Source organism: Paroedura picta, chromosome 5, assembly GCF_049243985.1.
Source record: "Paroedura picta isolate Pp20150507F chromosome 5, Ppicta_v3.0, whole genome shotgun sequence".
NCBI lineage: Eukaryota > Metazoa > Chordata > Lepidosauria > Squamata > Gekkonidae > Paroedura > Paroedura picta.
Window position 1 is genome coordinate 28,824,292 of NC_135373.1, and position 22,289 is coordinate 28,846,580.

The 22,289-nt window shown below is 50.0% G+C and overlaps 1 protein-coding gene across 2 annotated transcripts in view; it reads right to left on the bottom strand.

Moving 5' to 3' along the window:
• Positions 1 to 3,446: 3,446 nt before the first annotated feature.
• Positions 3,447 to 22,289, bottom strand: part of LSR (lipolysis stimulated lipoprotein receptor) — a 39,119-nt gene continuing 20,276 nt past the window's right edge. The window contains exons 4-10 of one of the 2 annotated variants that reach the window (XM_077336942.1): positions 14,893 to 14,949; positions 11,098 to 11,244; positions 9,979 to 10,149; positions 8,966 to 9,025; positions 6,802 to 6,933; positions 5,241 to 5,857; positions 3,447 to 4,153 (exon numbers count right to left, since the gene is read on the bottom strand). In XM_077336942.1, coding sequence (XP_077193057.1) covers positions 4,118 to 4,153; positions 5,241 to 5,857; positions 6,802 to 6,933; positions 8,966 to 9,025; positions 9,979 to 10,149; positions 11,098 to 11,244; positions 14,893 to 14,949 — 1,220 coding nt within the window. In that variant the 3' untranslated portion in view covers positions 3,447 to 4,117. The remainder of the gene's footprint in view (positions 4,154 to 5,240; positions 5,858 to 6,801; positions 6,934 to 8,965; positions 9,026 to 9,978; positions 10,150 to 11,097; positions 11,245 to 14,892; positions 14,950 to 22,289) is intronic. The other variant, XM_077336941.1, reaches the window with a different exon arrangement.

A 22,289-nucleotide genomic window follows, 5' to 3' on the forward strand; every position in this document is an offset into this window, starting at 1 on the left:
CCAGTCTAGGCGAGCTTCCCCCATGGGATCCCAGTCACACACTCTGCCATCTGATTGCTTTCTCCTGTCTCCTTCCTTCTTTCCCGCCTCCCCCCATCTCCCCTGGTCTCCTTTGCACGCTCCACTGGAGAGCCGATTGGGTTATTTTTAGTCTGCGCCACAGCCGCCCCAGGCCTCTTGGCCAAGCTGCCGCAAAACGCTGCACCATCGGAACACAGAACTCCGTCTGAACCCGGCCCCTCCTCCCCCGGCCGCTTTGGGGGTGTCTGTGCGGAAGAATGGCGATGGGCAAGGGTGTCGCACGGCATTTCCAGAGACAGCACTTTTGAGTCAAATCAGCAAAGGCAGCTAGCGGCAGGGCCTCCATGCCCCAGCTGCTGGAGCGGGGAGAGGCCCGGTCACATGGGCAGGTCTGCACATTCCAGTCCCCACTCCAGATAGATGCTCACCAATGCTAACAGGGGAGGCTCGCTTTGAATTCCACCTTCTGGATGAAGGAAGAGACGGCATGCGTTCTCATTCCGGGAGGGCCCCACCAGGCCCCTCTGGGCTTCCTGCATAGAGGAGAATCTTCCACGAAGCCGATTCCTGTTCATGAGGGCACAAAGATAAGATCTGGCATTGAATGGAGGACATAAATTATCACCAACACAGGTTCACAGAGAGGGTTGCCCAACATCGGGGAGATTCCCCACTATCACAGCTGATCTCCACATGGCCAAGATTGGGTCCCCTGGAGAAAATGGCTGCTAGAGGGTGGGTCCTATAGTGTTACGTCCTGCTGAGATTCCCTTCCTCCCCAAACCCTGCCCTCCTCAGCCTCAAGTCCCAAAACACCTGCAGCTATTTCCCAACCCAGATCTGGCCACCATACTCACAGGGTCTGTTCTCAGTGTTCTTCCTCAATATCTGAGATCTACAATGGGGACAGGTTACCCCCCCACACACACACACACACGAGAAATGCAACATAGCAGGATCCCTGACCATTCTTTGCTTTGCACGGAGGGCCAATGAGGAACATGAAGGGCCAACGAGACAAGGACTGGATGGGTTAGCAGTTCTGCTGCATTTGCTGGCAGGGGCTTATGAGAATTATAGTCCATGAACATCTGGAGGACCACAGGTTGACTACCCCCTGCGTAACCAACCCTATTTAAGGAGAGATGGTCCTGATTTCCCACAGTGGGTAAAGCCCTGTTCCCCATTTCCATCTTTCAGGGAAGGTCTAATTAAAACGTTTGCTAGTTTAACGATGCACAGACAAGCATTTTGAGCTCCTGCTTTGCATTCCAACACACCTGCAGTCCCCAACCTGAGAGTGCCTCCGTGTCCTCTATTGCCTCCAGCAAGGCAGGCTGGGTCCTTCCCCTTCACAGCACTGGCTCACGCCACACGACACGTGAATGCACAAAGACCTCTTGTGGCCAGCCTCCACCACTGCATGCTTCCAGCACTGCACGCCCAGCATGCCACAGCGGAGCAACGCCCCGCAAGCCCAGAGGTTGATAAGGGATGACTGCCATCTACTGGGCAGTTGGAGAACATCGCCAGTCCTTCAACATGCTCCCCATGGCTGCCCTCCCGGAGAAGCTACAACAATAGATAATCCAGTTTTCAGACGATCCCATGCTGAGTCAATTTGCAAGCTCACGGGCAACCAGAGCACAAATATGTCCTTAATCACTCAATACGGAATCTGTAAACGCTTGCTTTGGCACAGGCAGCTTGTGGGCAGAGAATGACTCAGCACACAGGAGATGCAGAATATGTTTCTCAGCATTAGTGCCCCCCAAATATAATTCTACCTCCCATGACAACAAAGCTTCGGGGGATGGTGATTGTGTGTGTGAAGGCTACGGTTCTGCCGCAGAGAAAGAGCTGGGCATGCAGGTGGTCTCAACACACAGTCTCCAGTGAAAAGGGATCAGGTAACAGGTGATGTGAAAGACTTCCTGCTGAGGCCCTGTTGCCCATGAGAGATTACTGACCATGATAGGCCAGTAGTCTGGCTCACCTTCACAGATGGCAATCAATAATCCTCAGCACCACAAATCCTCACACATTACAGCTCCTATAGCAGAAGTCATGTCATCGAAACAACCGGTATTATACAGTACATCCTTACTACTTCTTTGGCATCTTTACAAAGATTTGCATGAGATTTGCATGCAGACTTGCATGAGAGCAACCATTGGTTACCTTATTGTGATATGGTCCTTCTCCTTGAGGCCAGCAGGACATCTTGGTGGGTGCTTTCCTGCCACTTTAACAGGGAGGCAGGACTTAATTTTAACATCCTGTCCTGCACCACGGGAGAAGCCCTGCTCCAGTCTGATGACCAGCCTCTCACAACTCATTCTACGGAATTTTAGTATTTTGCTTGCCTAAAATGGCGGCCGTCACAGAACTACGTCCTAGAAGGACTTACTGTTAATAACAACCGAAACTTAAACAAGTCTAAACTACAAACAATCCTATTAACTTTTTAACAAAAAATTATTCAACTGTATAACTAATTTAACTAACAACTAGATAACAATTCTAACAATTCTTCCCACAACCATTAAACAACTACTCTGCTTGTTGGAGAGGTTCTGTCACTCCCTGAGAGGCAGGAAGAAGACTGGCGCAGGGAGTCTCCCGCGGCGCAGGACAGGAAGTTAAAATTAAGTCCTGCCTCCCTGTTAAAGTGGTGGGAAAACACCCACCGAGACGTCTTCCCGGATCTCAAAGGAGGATTCAGCTTGATGCAGATTAGCCCAGAGCTTTTCTTCCCTCTCTCAAATGCTGGACACCACCTGCAATTCTGCTTGCCAAAAAAAACTCCAAAAGCACATAAAAACCTCCTTTTACTGAAGTCGCACTGTAGCTTTCTTAGAATTACTTCTTAAGATAATCTACTGTCTATAGTTTGTTGACAACTGCCCATCAGCGCAGGCAGCAAGCCCCAGGAAGGTACCCAGAGGGCTAACAATTGGTAGGGCATGGAGAAAAATGAGGAAGTGGGAAAGCTTACAGGGATGGCCAAATTGTGGATCTCCAGGTGTTAATAGATGACAATTCCTATGGGCCCCTGCCAACAACATCCTGGCAGGGGCTCATGGGAATTATAGTCCATGAACATCTGGAGAGCAACAGTTCGGCCAAGAGCCAGATGGTAGAAGTTTTAGGAAGAAGGGAAATAAAAGCAACAAGGATGCCCAGAGAAGAACCATTAGGAGAGGCTGTATCCAAACACACCCTCTGAAGGACCTTGTTCCACATTCTGTCCCACTGTTATTTCCTCTTCTGCCAAGGAATCTTCAGTGGGTCTCCAACCTCTGAATCTGAAGGATCCCATACAGCTATTGCACCCAGCAGCCGTAGATAAAACTTGCAGAAACATCCAGGCCTACCCGCCAGCTTCAACTGTCCCAAAGATAGTTCAGAATACAATCTACTTGTTTTATTTTTATTTATATAAAATTGTAATCTCAAAAATACAAATAAATCAGGGGAGGGGGGAACCCCTACAGCTTGGCTGCTAATCATATTGGGATATTTACAGCACCAGCAGATAATTCTATAGGTAGGAGGAGAAGGATTCATTGGGGTTTTTTAAACACTCGGGGGGAAAAAAACACGTGTCTTTGTCACAATACATGTAAAAGCAGTTTTACAAATCAGGCTGTGGGTGACAGCTGAGCAGGACTTCTTTGGAACTTTAAGGGGGAAAAACAAAGGAGAAAATACCAATTTCCATCTGGTGTTTTGTGGTCTGACTGCATCGGAGACGTTATTTGCTGTACGAGCATCCTTTGACCAAACCTGATAGTCAAAAAAATAATAATAAAATCTAGACCTAGGGCTTAAAAACTCTCGTGCAGCGCAAGCGACATCTCCAAACTCCTTGAGAACCTCGGCACGAGAGCAGGGCGAAGCTAAAGGAAGGCACAGAGAGGTCATTTCCTTGAACGTTGGGACGGTCGACTCATCCGGTGAGAAGCAGGAAGCAAGGGGCACCATCTACCCCTGTCTCGGAGTCCTCCGGCTTGAAATGGATGCCCACAGAGATTATCGCTAGAGCCAAAACGTGGCCCGCCATGGATGCCCGGGCTGTGGAAGTGCGAGGAGCTTAAACCACCAGGCTCTCTCTGCTGACAGCGTGATTCTGTAGAGAGAAACCAAAATGTAAGTTAGTAATGCATGCTGTCCTGATCTTCATGGCCCAGCCTAGCCTGACCTCGTCAGTTCTCAAAAGCTAAGCAGGGTCAGCCCTGGTCAGTACTTAGATGAGAGACTGCCAAGGAAGTTCAGGGTTGCTACATCGAGGCCAGCAATGGCAAACCACCTGTGCATGTCTCGCTTGCCTTCAAAACCAAAGGATCACTCAACGCTGGCTGCAATGCGATGGCTTTTCTCATCATGTTATCGCTCTCTTTCCACCCCTCCAAGGAAACACCAATGGCTGACCAAACTGACAATGGATAAAGATGGATAGGGGAGTGGGTTGGAGGTAACTATTCATGGTCTTATGATGGTTTTACTGTTGATTTATTCTCCCCACCCCCTCCCGGTGAATCACCCCGAGCCTGTTCATGGGGAAGAGTATACAAACTTAATAAATCATCACTAAAAATAATGAACAGTTAACTGTCTTGGTGGCCCTTCTGTAATGATAGATTCAAGTAGGTAGCCATGTTGGTCTGAAGCAGCGCAACAAAAATAGAGTCCAATAGCCTCTTGTGGCGCAGAATGGTAAGGCAGCAGACATGCAGTCTGAAGCTCTGCCCATGAAGCTGGGAGTTCGATCCCAGCAGCCAGCTCAAGGTTGACTCAGCCTTCCATCCTTCCAAGGTCGGTAAAATGAGTACCCAGCTTGCTGGGGGGTCAACGGTAATGACTGGGGAAGGGAAAGGCAAACCACCCTGTATTGAGTCTGCCATGAAAACGCTAGAGGGCGTCACCCCAAGGGTCAGACATGACTCGGTGCTTGCACAGGGGATACCTTTACCTTAGGACCTTAAAGACCAACAAAAATTTATTCAAGGAGTGAGCTTTCTTTCTGAGTAAGAGTGCTTGCACTGGAAAGCTCACATCTTGAATAAATCTTTGTTGGTCTTAAAGGTGCTACTGGACTCTGATTTTGATGGCCCTTGGGAGGGCAGAAAGGCAGGATCTAACTGTTGTGAATATAAATAAAATAAATCACTAGGGCACACCCCTCCAGTGCCCCCCCCCACGCTCTCTGCCCTCACCCTTCGGAGTTTGCGGTCATTCTTGCCGCGGGACGACACAGACTCCGTCTCGGTGTACGGCGGCGGTGGAGGCGGAGGGAAGCCGTTGCCGTTGCCCTCTCGGTTCTTCCTGTTCCCGGACCTGCTGCTAGAAGGGCTCATCCGATCCAGGCGCTCGCGGCTGCCGGGCCGTTGCTTCCTCCGCAGCGCTTCCTCCAGGAGCCGGTCATCGTAGCGGGACGGCTCCAAGTCCCGCAGATCGTCTCTGCTCCGGCTGCGGCGTCCCCCATTGCGCTCATAGTCATTGCGGGAATCCGGGGAGTAGTCGTGGTGGCGCCATTCGTCCGAGCCGCGGCGCCCCCGGCTCTGGGGGTGGGCGGGATAGGGATCCCGGTCAAACTCCAGGTCGTCCACGGAGTGCGCGCGGACACGCCGGGTGTAGTTCTGCGGCGGGGAATCGTCGTAGCGGTCCCGGCGAGCAGGGAGCAGCAGCCGCCGGTTCTCGCCGCCACGCAGGCTTTCGTCTTCCAGGTCGCTGATGGGGGACATCGCCTGGTTTCTCAGCCGTCCCAGCCCTTGCCGTAGGTCGTAGCGCCGATCGTCCTCGTGCAGAGAGCTCAGCTCACTCATCACAGAAGCTGGAAGGCAGATTTAAAAGGTCAGTGCACCTATCACCGATAAGGCTAAAACAGGGGGAGGGTGCTATGTTTTAGGGCCGGCAGTGACCTCTTGGATTTCGACACGGCGTGTCAAAAAATGGCCGCTGCCGGAGGTGGAGCCAGATTTTTTTATATTTATGTGTTTATAATTTAATTTATACCCCGCCCCTCTCGACTAAGTCATCCAGGAGCGGCTTACAATAATAAAACATACCCCATAAAACATTCAATTACAATCCTTAAAACAGAATTGTCAAAAACAGAAATCCACAGATGACAAAAAAATAACATGGTTACTCTCCAACCCGATTAATCAGCGGTTAGAATCTTCCAACACCTACTTTGCTTAACTCCTCCAGGCTCATTGCACCAGATGTGATTCGCATCTCATTGGGCGGGACTCCAGTTGGCCACTCCAGACATTTCCCCCCCCCGCCCCCGCCCCCACCAAATGCCTGGTGGAAGAGCTCCGTTTTACAGGCCCTGCGTAACCTTGACAGCTCCATCAGAGCCCTCAGTTCTTCCAGGAGATCATTCCACCAGGCTGGGGCCAGGGCCAAAAAATGCCCTGGCTCGGGTAGAGGCCAGGCGAAAATCCCAGGGGATTTTCGGGACCACCAGATGCAAACTGGTTGCTTCAGAATGCTTTCAGGCAAACAATGAAATGGTTGCCAAAGCAACATTTTAAAAAATCTGGGCAGCCAACCCAATCCCCAGTGGTCAATCAGACGTCTTGCTGAGCAAAAGCCCCACCAGGTCCCACCCATTTTTAAAAGCATGTGGCAGTGCCAGAAATGGTGTTGGAAGGTGCTGCGGTGCTCACGGGTGCCATGTTGGGCATCTCTGGGGTAGAATATTAGACAGGCATGCTTTTCTTGTGACTGCTACTGCAGGGCGCTCTCAACAGGGGAAGCCCAAAATACCTTTCTCAATCCTGCCATTAGCCGGGCCAGGCCGGGTGGGGTCAAAGTTAGCCAGCTCCTTCTCCATATAGTACAGCACCCGCATGGAGTCATCTTGCTGGTTGGCTTGGATGCGGTAGCCACTGCGCACAGCTGGGGAGAGACATTAGGTGCGAGCTTTAGGACAGAGGGCTCGTACCTCCACCATGGGAATGGTAGAGAATAGGACAAAAGCATGAGGGGAAGGCACAAGCAATCTTTACTCCATTGCCTTTAAATCTGCTACTGATACATAATACAAGGTCAAGGTGAAGTCTCCTGCTCACCTGGCCTACCAGCTTTTTAACCTGCACTCCATAAGGTTTGGGGGGAGCAGGCAGACAGGGCCATTCAGCATGGGGATAAGTTGGCAGGAGAACTCACCGTGCCTTCTTTCCAAACTCAGCAGCAGATTTAAAGGGGGAATCCTCCAGGTTGCAAATGGCAAGGAGGGGACTTCACAAATCCCAGCTCTGACTCAGAGTTCTCTTAAAGTTTGATTAAAAGTTGGGAGTTTGGCTACAAACTCAGCCAGCCCCATGTTCTCGCCCTACCCCCTTTCCTATTGCTTTTTTGCTGAACTAAAAAACTTCCTTTTGTCCGTCTCAGTTATGAGAAATTTTAAGCCCCCCTCTTTCCCCCCCAGACCAACCCCCTGGTGCAAAGATGCTGGCTTCTCTCCTTCCGAAGGAATGGCACAGTACTCCTAGAACCATAGAGTTGGCAGGGGCCATACAGGCCTCCTGCTCAATGCAGGATCAGCCTAAAGCATCCAGGGACAAGTATCTGTCCAGCCCCGCCACCTCCTTAGGCAGCCGATTCGCTGCATAACCACTCTATGAAAAACCTGCTCTTATTCCATCACGTTTCACGTTTGCATCCTCCCCCATCTCACTGGGCAGGTCCCTCGCTTGGTAATGAGCCATTCCTCCAGTGCAAGGGAAATGTCACGGTGTGCCTCTTTAGTAGAGTGGTGCAGGATGTCTCCTTCTACCCCAATTACCTAAGGTGTGGTCCAGCCAATGTTGTCAATTGTCCCTTCATTTTAGAATCTGCCAACGTGCCTGATGCCATCTTTGAGAGCCTCCAGACAGAAGGCCTTTCAGAGCTGGTCTGTGTCCTCCCTAAATTAATAATTGGCACCAGACGGCCTGTTTGCCTTTGTTATACCATTTGCCATATTGAGACTTGCCCGGTTTGATATTTGCAAATGCCGTATTAAAGCTTTCCTTTAATAAAACGAGCTGTTTCACAATAACATTTATGTTTTTGGGTTATTTAAACTTCCAGATTTGTGGCTCCCGCAACCGTGTTGTTTATCCATTCAGCTGCATTATCGGGACATTTTTCATAAGAGAAATAATGCCCCTTCAGCTGAAGCATTGGCATCTTCCTACGATTTGGGATTATTTTGGATTATGAGGAGAGAGGCTGTAGTAGCAGGGCAGGATGCACTCTGCACATGCTCAGCAATCTAAGGTGATTTCATTGCATATTCCAGGAAAAGATCCACTGCCCAGTCAGTGAAGCCCCTTCCTCCTTCACTGAATAAGGACAGCCTCTCCCATCCTTATGCAAAGGAAAAAAACATTCCCATCTTCCAATTGCAACTGCAGACCACTGGGGGTCAATCTGGAATTGGGGCCCAAGAGGATGGAGGGCCTGCCTCACCCCAGGAAGCCACCAGTCCTTTCTGCAAAGCAAAGCCTTCCACCTCTGTCCTGCAGGGGGAAGCATGAGCCACCAATTGACTGCCAAGGGTTCACAACCTTCTTGGCTCCTAATCAGCCAATTCCTGGGTCAGCAGCAAAGCAGAGAGGCCGTTTTCTAATGGACCCAGAATTTTGTGTACAACTAAGCCTGAAGAGGGGCGGTAGCTCTGTGGCAGCCTGTCTGCTCTGCACGCAGGAAGCCCCAGGTTCAATCCCCAGCAGGTAAAAGACATCATAGGATGTGAAAGACCTGAAGGGCTCTTGCCAGGATGGACAGACAGCACTCACATTAAGGGACCAATGACCCGATCCAATTTAAGGCAGCTTCATGTGTGAATATCCACCCTGGGCTACAAGGAGTCTACACTTGTTTCTATGTATGCATATGATATGCAGGACTCAGACTATCCACCTTAAATGAGAACATTTCTTACCGGAATTCGCAACGCTATCCGTATCTCGCAGAAGGGGCACTTGAGAGCTGTTTCCACCCACTGCAACGCAAAGGTGAGACGGTAACGATCTGGGTTAAGCAGAGTCGCCTAAAAACCCCTCCAAGATGGAGGTCCTGTGGCTGGGGAGGAGAGGACTGGGAGAGGAAGCACGCATGCCCTGCCTAGACGGTGTGCGGATTATAAACGCACAATCTGCTAGGAATCTGGGCATGACCTTTGATGCCTCCCTATCTATGGAGACTTGGATCACCAGAATATCTCAGCTGGCATTCTACCACCTCCACCAAGCGAAGCTACTCATGTTCTACCTGGCCACAGCGTTCCATGCGATGGTCACCTCCAGGTTAGATTACTGTAATTCGCTCTATGTGGGCCTGCCCTTGACCACAACCTGGAAATTGCAACTGGTCCAGAATGCAGCAGCAGAGATCCACCCAAGGACACCTTGTAGGGCCTATATCTGGCCTGTTCTCAGACAATTGCACTGGCTCTCAATTGAATTCCAGATCAGGTTCAAGATTTTGGAATTGGCCTTTAAGACCATTTGTAGTCTGGGCCTGGCATATCTGAGGGACTGTCTGACTATGCCCCCAGCTTCACTTCACCAATACAGGCTGGTAATCCTTGGCCTATGTCAATAGGACTATACCAGACCAGCATCCATTTTTTTTGTCCTTTTATTGCATTTCAGTATTGATTTGACAAGCGGCATATGAGTGCCACCAATGAACATGCCTAGATTTATTGCAGTACAAAACGTTTTACAGACTAGAACCCCCTTCAGATGCACAGAAGCATTACTGGCCAGGCTGGCAGAATCCGCTAGCAGGGGCTCATGGGAACTGTAGTCCATGGACATCTGGAGGACCACAGGTTGACTACCCCTGCTGTAAGGGGCTGGGGAGGGTGGGATCTTTGGCTTACTTCCTGTTGAAGCCAGCTGGGACGAAGTTCTGGGGCAGGAGGAACCCAGCAAAGGAACAGGCACTCACCTGAGCTAGCCCTGTCGTAATCCACTCCATAGCCATTGTACATTGGGGCTACGGGGCCCATGGAAATCACAGTGCCTGGAGGGCCTGCCTTCAGATGGCCGCTGGGGTCGTACACGCTGGGAGCGTAAACGCTGGGGACCCCGGACGTCGCAGCTTTCCCTGCAACATAAACTGAAGGGGGGAAGCAGAGTTAGGGATTGGCTGAGCATCAGCAGCAGCTCCTGGTCTCCCAGTGGCAGGGTTTAGGAGCTGTGGCTCAGCTTCCTATGCAGAAGGTCCCGGGTCTGACCCACTTAAAGGACTTCATGGAGCAGAGCCGGGAAAGGCTTCAGCCTGAGATTCTGCTGCCAGTCAAACAGGCCAGGGATTCCCTAACCTTTTCCATCCCACAGGCATCTTTGGGACTCTGACAGCATGGGTGAGTGGAGCTGCAAAAGGGCTGCCACCAGGAGGTGCAGCCTGCCATACAATGCCTGTCCCAGCTCACTCTCCATCACACAGTGAAGATCTTTTTGATATGGCAGCAGCTGCTGCTTCCAAAGATTTTTTAAAAATCTGGGCAAGCAATCAAATCTCCAATGGCCAATCAGAAGCTAAAGCCCCATGTGGCCCCACCCATTACCTAAGAACCCTTGCTGGGCACCAGGAAAGGTCTTGGTGGGTGCCACAGAGCCATGGGCACCATGCTGGGGACACACCCAGAATAGACCATACCACACTCGACAGAGTAAGGATCAGGCAGTATGCCATGACCTAGAATCATAGAGTCACAGTGGATGAGCGACAGGGTTGGGAGAGTCCTGCATGGTGTAGGGGATTGGACTAGATCAGGGGTAGTCAACCTGTGGTCCTCCAGATGTCCATGGACTACAATTCCCATGAGGAAATTCCTGGGAATTGTAGTCCATGGACATCTGGAGGACCACAGGTTGACTACCCCTGGACTAGATGACCAAAGAGGTCCCTTCCAACTCTATGATTCTATGACCTTGCCGCTTGCTAGGGGAAGACTTTGTGGGATGGAAGCAACTCTACGGGCAGCATCCATAGCCAAAGGGCGAGGGGAGGGAGGTCTGAGAATTCTGGGGCGAGGGGGTAAGGGAGGGGAGCGAGACTTACGAGCTTCGGGGCAGCAGCACTTCTTCGGGCAGCAGGGGCACCGGACGTAGCAGCAGCAGGTGTGGGGGCAGCACTGGCACCAGCAGATCCCCAAGAGCAGGATGAGCAGAAAGAACCCCAGCACCACCACTATGACAAAGACCCAGTCTGGAAGGAGAGGGAGGGCAGGCAACGTGAGAGAGAGAGGGGAAGGGAGGGAGGGAGAGAAAAGCAGTCCTTCTGAGACACAGCCAACTCTGGGGAACCTCTGGGCGGTGGCCTGAGCCCAGGGGGGCAGCCCCTCCAAGACGACAGCAAAGCTTTCGCCTGTCAAAGAAGATGACTGGGGGGGGGGGGGGGCATGATAAATGCCTATAAAATTATGCATAGGGGAGTGGACCGACATTTTTTTTTCTCCCAAAATACTAGAACTCAAGGGCATCCAATTAAATTGATGGGCAGTAGGTTCACGATGGATAAAAGGAAATACAACTTTGCGCAGAGAGTGATTAAAATGGGGAATGTGCTGCCAGAGGATGTGGTGATGGCCACGGGAGTAAACAACTTTCAAAGAAGATGAAAAGCAGGGGCGGTTATACCCCGCTTTTCACTACCTGAAGGAATCCCAAAGTGGCTTACAAACACTTTTCCCTTCCTCTTCCCACAACAGACACGTTCTGAGCTAGGTGGAGCTGAGAGAACTGCTCTGCAAGAACAGCCCGTGAAAGAACAGTGACTAGGTCACCCAGCTGGCAGCACATGGGAGGACTGTGGAATTGAACCTGGGTCTCCAGATTACATTCTGCCATTCTTTAAGCATTATGCCGTGCTGGTGTTTCATGGAGAAGTCTAACAATGGCTTCAAGCCATGGTGACTGAGGAGAGCTTCCACATTCAGAGGCACTAATCCTCTGAATCCCGGAGCCAGGTATCCACATCAAGGGAAGGCCTCAGCCACCGTGCCCTGTGGTTGGTCCTCTGGAGGAACTGGCCGACCACTGTGTAAGACAAGATGCTAGACTAGATGGACCACAGGAACCCTAAACCCCTAGATCTACTTTAGACATCATCTTTCTTTCAATTTTAAACAGTGGTAGCCTTCTGTGCTGGTCTGGGGTAGCCCCTTGCTAGCTCATCCTGTTACACAAGTTTCTTGACTCCCAAGCCTTCTTCCCCCATTTATTTCCCTCTTGTAGCCCCTTGGCATTGCCACGCACAAACATGGCACAAAGCCAGCTGTGGAAAGGTTCTGGCATCTCTATGCTGCAGTCTACCCAAGCCTCTGCCAGGCAATCTGGAATCCACAGCACAGAGCTCATGTATCTGCTCTATGTTCAGGGGTCAAGCTGAACACAACAGCAGAGCGGCCTGTTTAAATCCAAGGCAGCTCTTGTCCCATACAAAGCAGGGTGATCCAGTCCAAAGAGCAAAAGGGGCTAGAAGGGAAATCAGGGGAATGCCATGGCCTCTGGAGGTTGTCTGTGGCCTTCTAGGGCAGGGGTGGCCAAACTGTGGCTCTCCAGATGTCCACGGATGAAAATTACTAGGAGCCCCTGCCAGGACATCTGGAGAGCCACAGTTTGGCTACCCCATGCTCTAGGACAGGGGTAGTCAACCTGTGGTCCTCCAGATGTTCATGGACTACAATTCCCATGAGTCCCTGCCAGGTTGACTCCCCTGCTCTAGGGCAGACACAGAGGCCAGAGAAGGTGGCAGGTGGAAGAAGATCCTCCATGCTCAATGGAGTATACTGGCTGCCATGTCACCTTCTCTGCAGGCCACCATTATGAGTAGCAATACTTTTTACTATTACAAAATAGTCAAAGTCTATGTGTCTACACTTGTGGGAGTGTATACAGGATACTAGCGTTTGTGCAGAAGTTGGAGTTCCGAGAACCAGCTTTTGGTTCTGATTTCTTGTCCTACAGAGAATGCCTACCCCATTCCTCAAATGCAGGATAAGGCCAACACAATTAACTCATGATACGCCAATGCAACCCTTGAGGCTGGCCTGGAAAGGTCCTGGCATTGGCAGAGGCTTTGAACGGGCCTCTTCGCTCAGTTGACTATACAGCGGCTTCCGCCAGCCCCCAAACGCCCCACTTCTGACCCATATATTCCATGTTCTGCACTGTTAAGACAAACTGTTTAGAGTATGGCCCACCTCATCATCCTCATTAGTTTGTCGGAAGAACAGGGAGATCAGCTTTGAGATGGAAGAGCTCTTGTCTGCACAGTGGGGAGGGGGGAATCAACACCCCCACCCCACCCCCAGGCTGCAAACCACCTCTTAAGCTGACAATGGGAAGCTGCTGGGGACCTTTTCATCTCATCCCAACGCATAGTCAGAAAGACATCTCCGACCCATGTTGCACTAGTGCAAGGGCAAGGCCTTCAAGGGTTACTATCGCTGGTCTCAGAAGAGACATAAACTGTAGTTTCCCATGAGAAAAAGGGCAGGAGTCCAGTAGGGCCTTAAAGAGTAACAAAGTTTGTGGCAGGAGATGAGCTTCTGTGCATCACTGCCCACTTCTTCAGTTCTGAGCAGGGATTCATGAAAGCTCATATACTGCCACAAATTTTGTCTTTAAGGAGCTACTGGACTCTTGCTCTTTTCTACACAGCTGCCCATCTTGACTTATCTTCATGCAGTTTCCCATACTGGCAAAGAAAAAAAATCAACATTCCCCACATATTATTCACTTGGAAAAGCATCCCAACTCTGTGACAAGTGCATCTGTGGATGCCGGCTGCATTCACATTTGATGTTTTCAAGTGCCCCACAAGAAAACACATTGACGTGTGTAGCGCAGCAGTTGTTGTGTTCTCTAAGGCCACAGACTCTGAATTCTGCTGTTTAAGTGTACATTGGTACCATGGGGACCTGGAAAAGGCGCTTCCTTACATATTACTAATGCAGTGGTTCTCAACCTGGGGGGGGGGGTCAGGACCCCCTTTGGGAGAGGACCCCCTTTGGCAGAGTAAGCAGCTTGGCCGGGGGGGGGGGGGCGCCATCCACACAACAGTCTTGCGGGATCGATCGAGATAGAGCAGGGGTAGTCAAACTGTGGCCCTCCAGATGTCCATGGACTACAATTCCCATGAGCCCCTGCCAACATTCGCTGACAGGGGTTCATGGGAATTGTAGTCCAAGGACATCTGGAGGGCCGCAGTTCGATTACCCCTGAGATAGAGCATTCGTCTGTCTGGAGCAGCGGAAAAGAGCAAGATGGGCATAGTGGGACAAGAGGCAGAATTGAACTGAGAAACCCCGGGGGAAAAACAATTCATATACAATCATGAACAATGGATCTTCACACCATGGTCAGTTTCGGTTTAATGTCTGTGAAAGAACCCTTGCATAATTTTATGGTTGGGAGTCACCACAACATGAGGAACTGTATTAAAGGGTTGCAGGCATTAGGAAGTTTGAGAACCACTGTACTAGTGGGATAAAAATAGAGGCACTTCAGAAAGTATTTACAGTAGCAAAGTAGAAGCTCGCCAGGGGAGAAAAGAGATGAAAGGTAAAGAGGATAGGCACTTTGAAACCTTTTCCAAACCCATGTCGCTCTGTGTTACTCAAGGCAAAAAACAATATATATTTAATATTTTACTTATGACACCCGAGCCCTGCTTCTAAAAAGGAAAGGCCTGGTTGTAGCCAGCTCTTAACTTGCTTAACTTCAGCAGTGCGACTGAATCCAGTGGTCCCAGACCACCCCCTTGGCCCCAAGGAGAGGAAACGGCAAAAGAACGGCTGTAATCCCCTCCCGCTCCACAGGAAAGAAAAGAACACAGATGCAAAGCCAGTACCTGCCATATCCCCTATCTGAAAGCCTGGCAAAAGCTCTGAGACCTCGGAGGATTTGCCTACAGAATGAGAAGAAAACACACACAAAAAGAGAGAAAATTACTAAATTTGGACGGCTGCCCTGGGGGCAGGCATTTCGTGGCTAGACAGGAGAGGGGATGAACTCAGCATGCAAGGTCTGCCCTTGATGGTCTCCTGGACTGGGGTCTCTGCCGCCTTGTGGAACAACCTCCTGCTGCACCAGGCTGCTTCTGTCACTCAACTGGTCACCTCTGGAGAGTCAATATTGACTCGGGGCCAACAGATGAGAGATGAGGTGAGGACCAGCACAGCCAGGTTTGCACTCCTGCCATGTCTTTCCCGCTCTGTCCACCCTTTCCCTTTATTATTATTATTATTAAATTTATTCCCTGCCACTCACAGAGTCGGCTCATGGAGGGTTACAGATGTCTGATAAAAACCCATTCAAACCCTCATCAAAAGGACACAGAAACCCAAGACATAAAATCACAATAGAAAAGAGAACATGGCAGAATATTACTCTACCCAACCCTCCTTCTAGAGGGGGAAGGAAGGAGGGTTGATATATTTCCATCTTCTACTTTTGTTCTCCTTCATTTAGCAGGTTCAGGAAAGAAGAAGAAAGCACTTGGGGGTATTGTACTGCTCCTCATTAGCTACAATGTCGATTTTAAAAGGTACTTTACTACACCACATTAACGTGTACATTAACATACGTGTGTGTGTGTGTGTATTTAACAGGTGGCAGGTTAATAAAAATTACTGCATGCAAAAAGTGAAGGACCTTTTACACATGCAGCCCCTGGAGATCCCAGCTATCTCCAGAGTTTGATCTGTGTGGAAGTGGAAGCTACATGGCACAGCTGTTCATTTGGAGGCCTCATGGATGGAACTTCTTGCAGCCCACAGGGGGGGAAACACAGCTCCTCCTCCGTAGCCACACACCCACCTTTTACATAAGGTTGCCAACTCTCAGTTTGAAATACCTGGAGGTTTGAGAGTACTGCCTAGGAATGTTGGGTTTATAGAGTAGAAGGACCTCAGTGGGGCATACTGCCATGTTGTCCACCTTAAAATGCAGCCATTTTCTGGAGATCTGGAATTTCTTGAGAACTCCAGGCCTCACCTGCTCCTAGACACACTTATGCAGAAGTCCCACTGAATGCAGTGCGAGATGCTTTCAAAGAAGCACTCCAAGGCTTGCCATCGACAACAAGCCAATGAGCTTTCACGCAGAACTATGAAGATGTTCCTTGAGGGACCACTGCTACTGATGCAGCAAAACTATGTGTCTAGAGATGTCAATTTTCAAGAGAAGCAATACGGAGTAATGACGCCATATGGAGAAGCAAAAAAAGTGGCCAGGGAGTGGCGGGGCTGAAATATATGCAACACTTTTTTCCTGCCAAGCCTACATTTATTTTGCTGCATTAATATAAAATGCACCATTTATAATTTAATCCATATATATTAATTGGCATATTTACATAATTTACACGCTTTTGTCTTCTCCAATCAAAGCTGCGAATATAACTTTAATGCTAAAAGAGAGAGCTATGAATGGCGAGGCTACCGTATTTCCTTCTTTTGCCCACTGAGAAGTAAGACAACAGTAAACAGCTGAAAACAGAACACAAATTTTGTACAGAAAAGAAATAGCCTCACACAGGTACAATATACAAGGCAGGACTACTACACAGCACACTGAAAAACTTAAGCCAGTTGTAGAACCTAAAACTGTTGCCTAAATTTACAGTCGAACAATAGCTATGCCCTTGAAAATATGCTGTATGTGTCTACAATGTACCAATTAACTACCCGCTGTTGTTCTACATCCCCCATCTGACACACTCCAGTCATTCCAAAACAAGTTGTTCTTCCCTTTTGGAATGAATGAAATGTTTTTTAAACCAAGGCATTAGATGCTCAAAACGCACAGTATGAAGAAGTCTGTGGAATAGCACCCTGGGGAAGTACCTTGGGGGAAAAACAGAAGCACATACACAAATACACCCAAATCCCCCCCTCTCACACTCACACACATATACAAAAGAGATATACTCGATCTCTACTTGGACCACTTATCACATTTAGATTAAGTCTTAATTGTTGCCTGAGTCAGAGAAACCTGAAGCCCAACCTTGGCTTGTACCCTGAACACTTGCAAGGCAGAATCAAGCTTCTGCAGTGAACCGACTAACATTCGGAGAGTCCCGGCCCTTGTTCCAGAATGGCTCTTGGACTCCTCCCTTGCTGCACAGTGGCTCAGTCGAGACATAATGCAAACAAAATGTCTCCTTTTAAATTGGGCTCACCTGTGAATGCAGGACTGATAATCTCCCCCAAACCTGGATTGTCATGACCAAGGCTGGCATCATCACCTTGCTTGGCCCAGTCATCTCCTTAGCCAGAAAGGTGGCACCAATACAGAACAAACAGGATGAGATCATGTTGCCCATGAATGGTGGTTAATCAGTCACCTTCAAGCCCTGGTTCCAGATCTTAGGCTGATGGCTCACCCCAACCATAGCTAGTAGAGTGACCCATATTCTGGCAATCTTACTAACTGTAGTTTTGCATTACATCTCTAAACAGAGCCCGTCCCTCAAACCAGCTCTCCTTCCTGACCTAATGATGCATTGTCCCAGTACAATCTTTGTAGGGCTGATTCACACATGAACTCTGTTTCTTGAGTCTATACCTCAATGCACTTGCAAAGACAAGGGAAAACATCACGTTTCAAGCAACACAAAGTGAGATGAAGGCTCAGATCGACAGCAGAAATGTCTCCGTTAACAGGGGATTACTGTGCTATGTGTGAACTTGCCCCAAGTAAGATAAACACAGGCCTTCGCCTTGCAGAAACAGAACAGACTCAGAGATAAGGAGGCAGCATTCCTGCCCTCTGCCCCACAGGGACGCACTCTCAAGCCAGGCACAGGACCTCGCCTACAGAGAAAGTTTACAAGCATCCTTCCTCTCCCAGGCTTTGCCACATAAACAGCCAACGCTTTTGCAGAACAATCAATCCTGGCATAGCCAAGCACATTCGCATTCGCACGGTGTCGCAAGCTCCCAAGGCTCAAGGGTCTGGGGGCAGAATCCAAGAAGAGAAAACAAGGCAGAGAAGGCGAGGAATCAGCCAGCTTCCCCGGCCACTCAACTTGCAGCGGCAACGCAAACAACTGTGTGTGAAAGGCGTGTAAAAGGCCACTGAGTCACAGCCGACTTGTGGTGCCCCTACAGAAGGGGTAGTCAAACTGCGGCCCTCCAGATGACCATGGCTTATGAGCCCCAGGGTTTTCAAGGCAAGAGAGGGCCAGAGGTCGTTCATTATTGCCTGCCTCTGCACAATGATCGTGGTATTCCTGGGTGGTCTCCCATCCAAAGTCACCAGGACCGGCCCTGCTTAGCTTCCTAGATTTGATGAGAAACAACTAGGAAGCACCTATTCTAGCACATTTTTTATTCTGCCTCTTCTTCTAAGAAGCCAGAAGTAGCAAACATGGTATTCCTTTCCCCTATTTAATCCGCATAATGAACCTTGCAAGGTGTGGTGGAGTAAGAGGCTAGGGCTCAAGGTTGCCCAGTTAGCTTTGTGATTGGGCTGGGGATTTGAACGCAGGTCCTAGGCAGACATTAAATCGGGCTGATTCTGCACTTTGTTTATTCCATTGCGTATCCTGCTGAACTGAGATAGATTTGAATTCAGGTCTTCTCTCCCCCCCCCCCCCATTGAAACAGAAACATGTTCTGCACATGATTAGGGAAGCTCAGAGGTGGGGGGGGGGAGTCAAGCGAAGCAGGAGCCTCTTTCTTTCTTTTCTTGAAGGGGGGGGAGAAGATTGGCGACAGGAGAGGAGGGGGAATAAATCCATGAGGAAAATCTCTGCCAGGACAAGTCAGGGCTTCTGGAGCATCTGCTAAAAGAAGTTAGGGCTTCCCCTTTAAGGGAAGCTTACAACATGGGAACGAGGAAGCCTTTGAACTGACGCCCTGGCCAATCAGGACTTTTCTACAGCGTGGGAGGCTTGGCAGCAAGTTAGTTCAGGACAAGCAGAGAGCTGCTCCTTTACTCAAGCCCATTTTTCAAGTATCAAGGGTTATATCCATTCCAGGATATTGCGGGGGAAAGCAGGGTCACTCTGGATCAATCCTGCATGTTGCAGAGGGAAAATTTAAATTGCCCAAAATCAAAATGGAAATTGCATTCAGTCTAGACAGCAGGGCTGAATCAACCTGGGATTGGAATGAAAGCTCTGTGCAGATTCAGCCCTGATTGTGTAAAAGCACAAGACAGCTGCATACACGGATTCCTTTTTTCCGGCACTCCTGCAGCCTTTCAGAGGAATTTGCAGATGTCAACAACAGATTTGTGTTGGAAGAGACACACCCCTCAGGATTGCATGCGGCATCAAGTCCAGCATCTGGGCTCTGACAGAGGCTCATCAGATGTCTCCAGGAAGCTCTCAAGCTGGGTATGAAAAGACACACCTCTCCCCATCTGGTACACCCTGATATTCTATTCATGAACATGGGGGTTCTATTGCCCTGTTAAGGCTGGCTTGCAATTATTAACAGCCCTAATCCTGTCTGTGATAAAAAAAAAAAAAAGCCACACGTAGGATGAGACATCCAATCAACAGGCGATCCTGTGGGCATCTTCCTACAGACTTTGTCTCCCAAGATGTTCCATGCCAATTGCCATCCATGAATAAAGGCTAAAGGCTGGATGCTCAAAGATGGACATATGGAGTCCCAAAGACTCCCCCCGCTAATAAATCACAGCAACCTTATCGTCTTTGTCCACAAAATTAATCCCAACTGCAAAACAGCACAAAAAGTCGAACAGAGATCAAACCCAAAGGTTTACTGTAGGAACTTCCATGCCCGTTTTGCGATGCAAATGGATTTTCAAATCCCTCGTGTATGTAAATCAAAGACCCTGCAGTGAAATCGTTCCATCCGCACACTGTAACCCAAAGACAGTGGTCTAAATTGGAAGCTATTTTAAATAGTTTCAATGGCTTCTGCCCCACCCTAGATTCAAAACAACTTTATTGGCATAACAAAACATCCAACCCCTGCGTTAATACTTTTTAATTTATTTGTTTAATTCATTCGGACCCCACCTCTCTCCCCAATGGGGCCCCAAGCAGTTTGCATCGGTCTCTTCTCCTTTATTTTATGCTCACTACAACCCTGTGAGGTAGGTCAGGCTGAGCATGCATGACTGGGCCAAGATTACCAGTAATCTTTCATGGTCAAGCTAGGGATTCAAACCTGGTTCTCCCACGTCCTACTCTGATAATAACCACTGCACGATGCTGCCCGGAGGAGGAGGAGGAGGAGAAGGAGAAGAGTTGGTTCTTATATGCCGCTTTTCTCTACCCGAAGGAGTCTCAAAGCGGCTTACATTCGCCTTCCCTTTCCTCTCCCCACAACAGACACCCTGTGGGGTGGGTGAGGCTGAGAGAGCCCTGATATCACTGCTCAGCCAGAACAGATTTATCAGTGCTGTGGGGAGCTCAAGGTCACCCAGCTGGCTGCACGTGGAAGAGGAGCAGGGAATCAACCCCATCTTGCCAGATTAGAAAACCACTGCACCAAGCTGGCTCTCCTAACCACTACACCAAGCCAGCAAAACACACCTGCCTGCCCCACCCACAATCCCATTTAGAAGCAGCTTCTCTGCTACAGTTATGCTCCCAGCACACACCACCCCGGCCTGAAAAGAAAGAGCTGAGTGCACACAGCAAACAAAGCTCATCTCTCCTGGCTTTGTTCCCAGGAACCTGCTCTTTGTCCCATGACACAGAATCCTTCGGAGTATTTGCATTCCCTGTAGCAGACTTCATGAGGACACCCAGAAGCAACAGTTTCAACATTCCCCTGGATTTGGGCACGATCTGGCAACCGGGGGGGGGGGGCAGCTGAAGCTTTAAACCTGGCGACGGCACGGCAAAAGGGCTACAGCTAAGCCGAATGACACCCGACACCCCTGACACAATGCTTGGAAGAGATGTGTGGCATAAGGCTGGGTATATGAGGGTGGCCAGGGGACCCCCGGTCATCAGAAAGGGTTTGGGAGGTAGCGCTGCCACATCCAGATTGGGCAACTCCTGCAGATTTGGGGGTGGGGCATGAGGAGAACAGGGTCCTCCAGAGCATCCGTTCTCTTCAGCGGAATTAGATGCCTGTGGATCAGCTGTACGCCAGGTCTCACCTGGAAGCTGGCATCCTTAGTATAGACGGACACAGCAGAAGAAGGCGGTAAAACAGAACAGAATGACTGCTTTGTTCAGCAGTTGGGAAGAGAAAATAAATTTCGATTGTCGCAGATGATGTGGAACATAGGCGGAGCTGCGGCTGGAGGGAAGGAGCAGGCTGTTAGCAATAGTTGCCACCCCCGGACGCTTAGGGTGTGCACTTAACTGGCAAGGAAGCCTTGAACCCACCTGCTACCATGTGCAACCTGTGCAGGGCAGCCCTCCTCCATTGCTAGCGCACCCTCCTCCACCGCCCTAGTAGGCTGCTTTGCAGTTGCCAGCTTCAAGCCTCCACGGGCTGTGGCCGCGCCCCACACTGCCAAATGCTGAGGCAGTGGGCAGGGGCAGTGAAAGTCTAAAGCTGGCAGCCATGGGGCAGGAAGCTAGGGCAGTGAAAGCTGTGCTGACAGTGGAGGAGGGCTGCCGCAATCAGGTTGTGCACGGTAGCAGGCGGGTGCAAAGCTCCCTGGCCAGGTAAGTGAACACCCTAAGCAACCTGGGAGGGAGGGGGCCTAGCTAGCTGCACCATAGCTGCCAGCTTCGGGCCTCTGCTGGAGCCACTCCGCTCCCTCAGCATCTGGCGGTGCAGGCACAGCCACTGCCTAAGTCTGTGGAGGTGCGGCCACCTCCTGGGCCTCAGCCAGTGCAACTGCAGCTTCCTCCTCCAGCCACCTCCTGCCTCTCCGCAGCCACTGCCTTGGCTGCAGGCACGGCCGCTTCCTTGGCCTACTCCCCCCCTTTGTTTCCTTCCCTCTTCTGGCACGCTCCTTGGGGGGGGGGGGACACAACGGACATTACGTCCGTTCCCATTTCCAACCCAGGAAGCGCGCCAGAAGATGTGTTCCACATCAAAAATCGCCACGTTTCAGTAACAAAGACACTGCAAAGTGAAAGCTAGCAGAAATCGGCAAGGGAGGCTGTAGCTCAGCCCTGCTAGATGTCTTCTTCTGGGTTTTCGGGTTTGTTTTTCCAAGCGGATGGGCGTTCAATCACACTATTCCACCAACGGCGGTATGAACGATCCTTTGCTGCCTTACGGTACTATATTCAAGACCAGGATATGGATATGGACATGGACTGTAATGCATGTGTGTTGGAGGGTTGGGAAG